A 2593-nucleotide genomic window follows, 5' to 3' on the forward strand; every position below is an offset into this window, starting at 1 on the left:
CTAAGAACAACAATTTTGATCAGAGTTTTCTTCCTCCTCACTGTTATCTCCCCAGCTGAAGTATAGACAGACAACAAAAATCTTCTCATAAAAAAGTTTGGGAATCCCTGCATTAGACTACAGATATATACACATATATTGCAAATGCCATTGCCTGTTGCAAACTGATGAATGTTGCATGTTTCATAAAAATGAAGCAGTCCAGGCCCAAACTTGAGTTAAGACTTTACTGATACAGCTTGTCATCAGTGCATAAAAGATCTGTTGAAGGAAATACATGCTGTATTTCAAGGTGTGAACTTCAGCTGCTATTTTGCTTAACAAAGCTCAAGTCATCCAGTTAACATAATAATCCATGACTGATTCCCACGGCAAAGAGACTGAGAGTTGAGAAAATGCAGCCAACTCCCCTCGGGAAATGAATAGTTTCAGAATGTGGCATTGCTGAAACTCTACACCGATTGGACGGAGAGCCTGTGATGTAGGGGCTCTGCCCATTCTGTCCTGGCTGAGAGAAGTGTGTGGGGATTTTTACAGCCTCACACATACTTGCACATTTACACGCACAAAACATTCTGAATCTTTCTGTTCTTTTGGCCAGAATGAATTGTCCACCGGTGATTCTGCTCTGTGTGGGACTACTGTACCAGACCTCGAGTGCTGTCCTCATGGATAAACTATCAGACAACAAGTTCTGTGCAGATGCAGAGTGCTCATGTAAGTCAGAAGACCATCAAGGAGACGTATGATGCCGTGTGTGCAGTTTATGCAGTCCTGAGAACTATTGTGGATGAAGATCATATTGAGAAATGGAATTGGTAAATGTATCTGTATATTTCCCTTGGCTCTATTTTTTTCTGTGCTAGATGCTCTCTCCATGGCCGTGGCTTTAGATGACTTCACGGCTCCTGATTGCAGATTCATCAACATCAAGAAGGGGCAGATGGTCTATGTGTATTCTAAACTCATACCAGAGGAGGGCGCTGGAGTCTTCTGGTCGGGAAGTGTATGTGCTTACTCCTTTCAACTTGCCCAAGTTATTTGGAAGTTACCAATGCATGCTCAAGATCAGATGAGGAATTGGAATTGGAAAAACCTACAGGAAACAGTTGGAATTGAATTGGACTGTCAGGAAGCTGAACTCAGTGAAATTCTGTGAAATGCTATGTTTATTCTTACCACATATCTGAGATTACACATAGTGTTATATATTATCAATACTGACTATTATAAAAGTTAAAGGTACCTTTCAGGTGGTATTTGATGCATAACATGTAATGGTAATACATACAGTATGATTCACTAAATGTATTTGATTTGTTTAACTGTCCTTTATTCGACTCATAATGTTTGATTTATAATGTTTAGCAAGTCAAGACAGCCTCTCCTAGAAATGGAATTTCATGGAAATTAATGGAATTCAATTCTGTTTCCTTTCATTCCAAATTCAATTCCAATGCTGTTTCCTTGGAGGTGGGTGCAATTCCAATTCTAAATCCAAATCCAATTCCAATTCCAATTCCAGGAATTAAATTGGAATTTCCCATGCATTCTCAATTCAATTCATGAATGGCCCCGACCCTGCATGGCACAGAGGGATGTGCAGCAGCTGTACCAAACCAATATGAGCTTACTGGCCTTTCTGACATTTGGTTAAATCTTTTATGTAACTGTATCTGGAATGAGCAAGTATTTGATTTGTGCAGAATGTTTCATTGGCATTCATGAGCATGTTAAATACAGAGGGCATACATAATCCAGTCTATGTTAATGTATGAGAAAGTCAATGTTTTTTTCACTGGCAGGTTTATAGTGAGCGTTATGTGGACCAGATGGGCATCATCGGATACTTCCCTGCGATCATGGTGAAGGAGACTCACAAGTTCAAAGAAGACACGGTTACCATTCCCACAACTGTGAGTATATACACAGCGTCACAAACAACTGTCAAAGAGATACATATTTGCCTTTAATAATTTTCATTGTCTAGTTACTTTCTGTAGTAATAGGTGGTGACCAATGTTTTATTTTATTATATTTCACTTTTGTTATTGTTTTGCCTTTCTTGCAGGACATGGACTTCTACTGTGTTTAAGACATGACATCGACTGAAGCCTTTCCTTCTCAAGTCTTCGCCTGTCTAGTTATTCAGCGATTATGTTGCAGTACCTATAGGCTATCATAAAGGAGAGTAGAGAGTTAGTAGAGAGTTATTCTCCTTTTTCAAGTTTGTTCTTTGTACTTTGGCAGACATTTTGCTCAATAAAGCCCTTTCCTCATGTCAACTCAAAATGCTGATTATCATTTGAGAAGACAAGCATTTGTTTTCAAGATTGCTACTGTAATATCACAGACACATAAAGGGACTGAAATATTCTTGTTTGTTGGAACTCCTGAGTATGTTTTGGCTGTTGTTATAGTAACAACAGGATATTTTTAATAAAGACTAAACAGAAGTTCTTTATTTGAGAGGGATGGTATTATGAAACATCCTACAGTGACTGCAGTCAGAGCACTTAGTAAAGGCTGAATCACAGTGTTTCTGAGCATGTGTTTAATGTTTTAGAGGTTGGATTGAGAGACAATGTTGCAT

The 2593-nt window shown here is 38.6% G+C and overlaps 1 protein-coding gene across 1 annotated transcript; it reads left to right on the plus strand.

Annotated features, from left to right (window-relative positions):
* Nucleotides 1–498: 498 nt before the first annotated feature.
* On the plus strand, nt 499–2292 carry LOC139929216 (otoraplin-like). Its single transcript, XM_071922051.1, has 4 exons — nt 499–717; nt 867–1006; nt 1806–1916; nt 2072–2292. The coding sequence occupies exons 1-4, from the start codon at nt 603–605 to the stop codon at nt 2093–2095; spliced, it is 390 nt and encodes a 129-aa protein (XP_071778152.1). The 5' UTR covers nt 499–602; the 3' UTR covers nt 2096–2292.
* The last annotated feature ends 301 nt before the right edge of the window (nt 2293–2593 follow it).

This window comes from Centroberyx gerrardi, chromosome 15, assembly GCF_048128805.1.
Source record: "Centroberyx gerrardi isolate f3 chromosome 15, fCenGer3.hap1.cur.20231027, whole genome shotgun sequence".
NCBI classification, from domain to species: Eukaryota; Metazoa; Chordata; class Actinopteri; order Beryciformes; family Berycidae; genus Centroberyx; species Centroberyx gerrardi.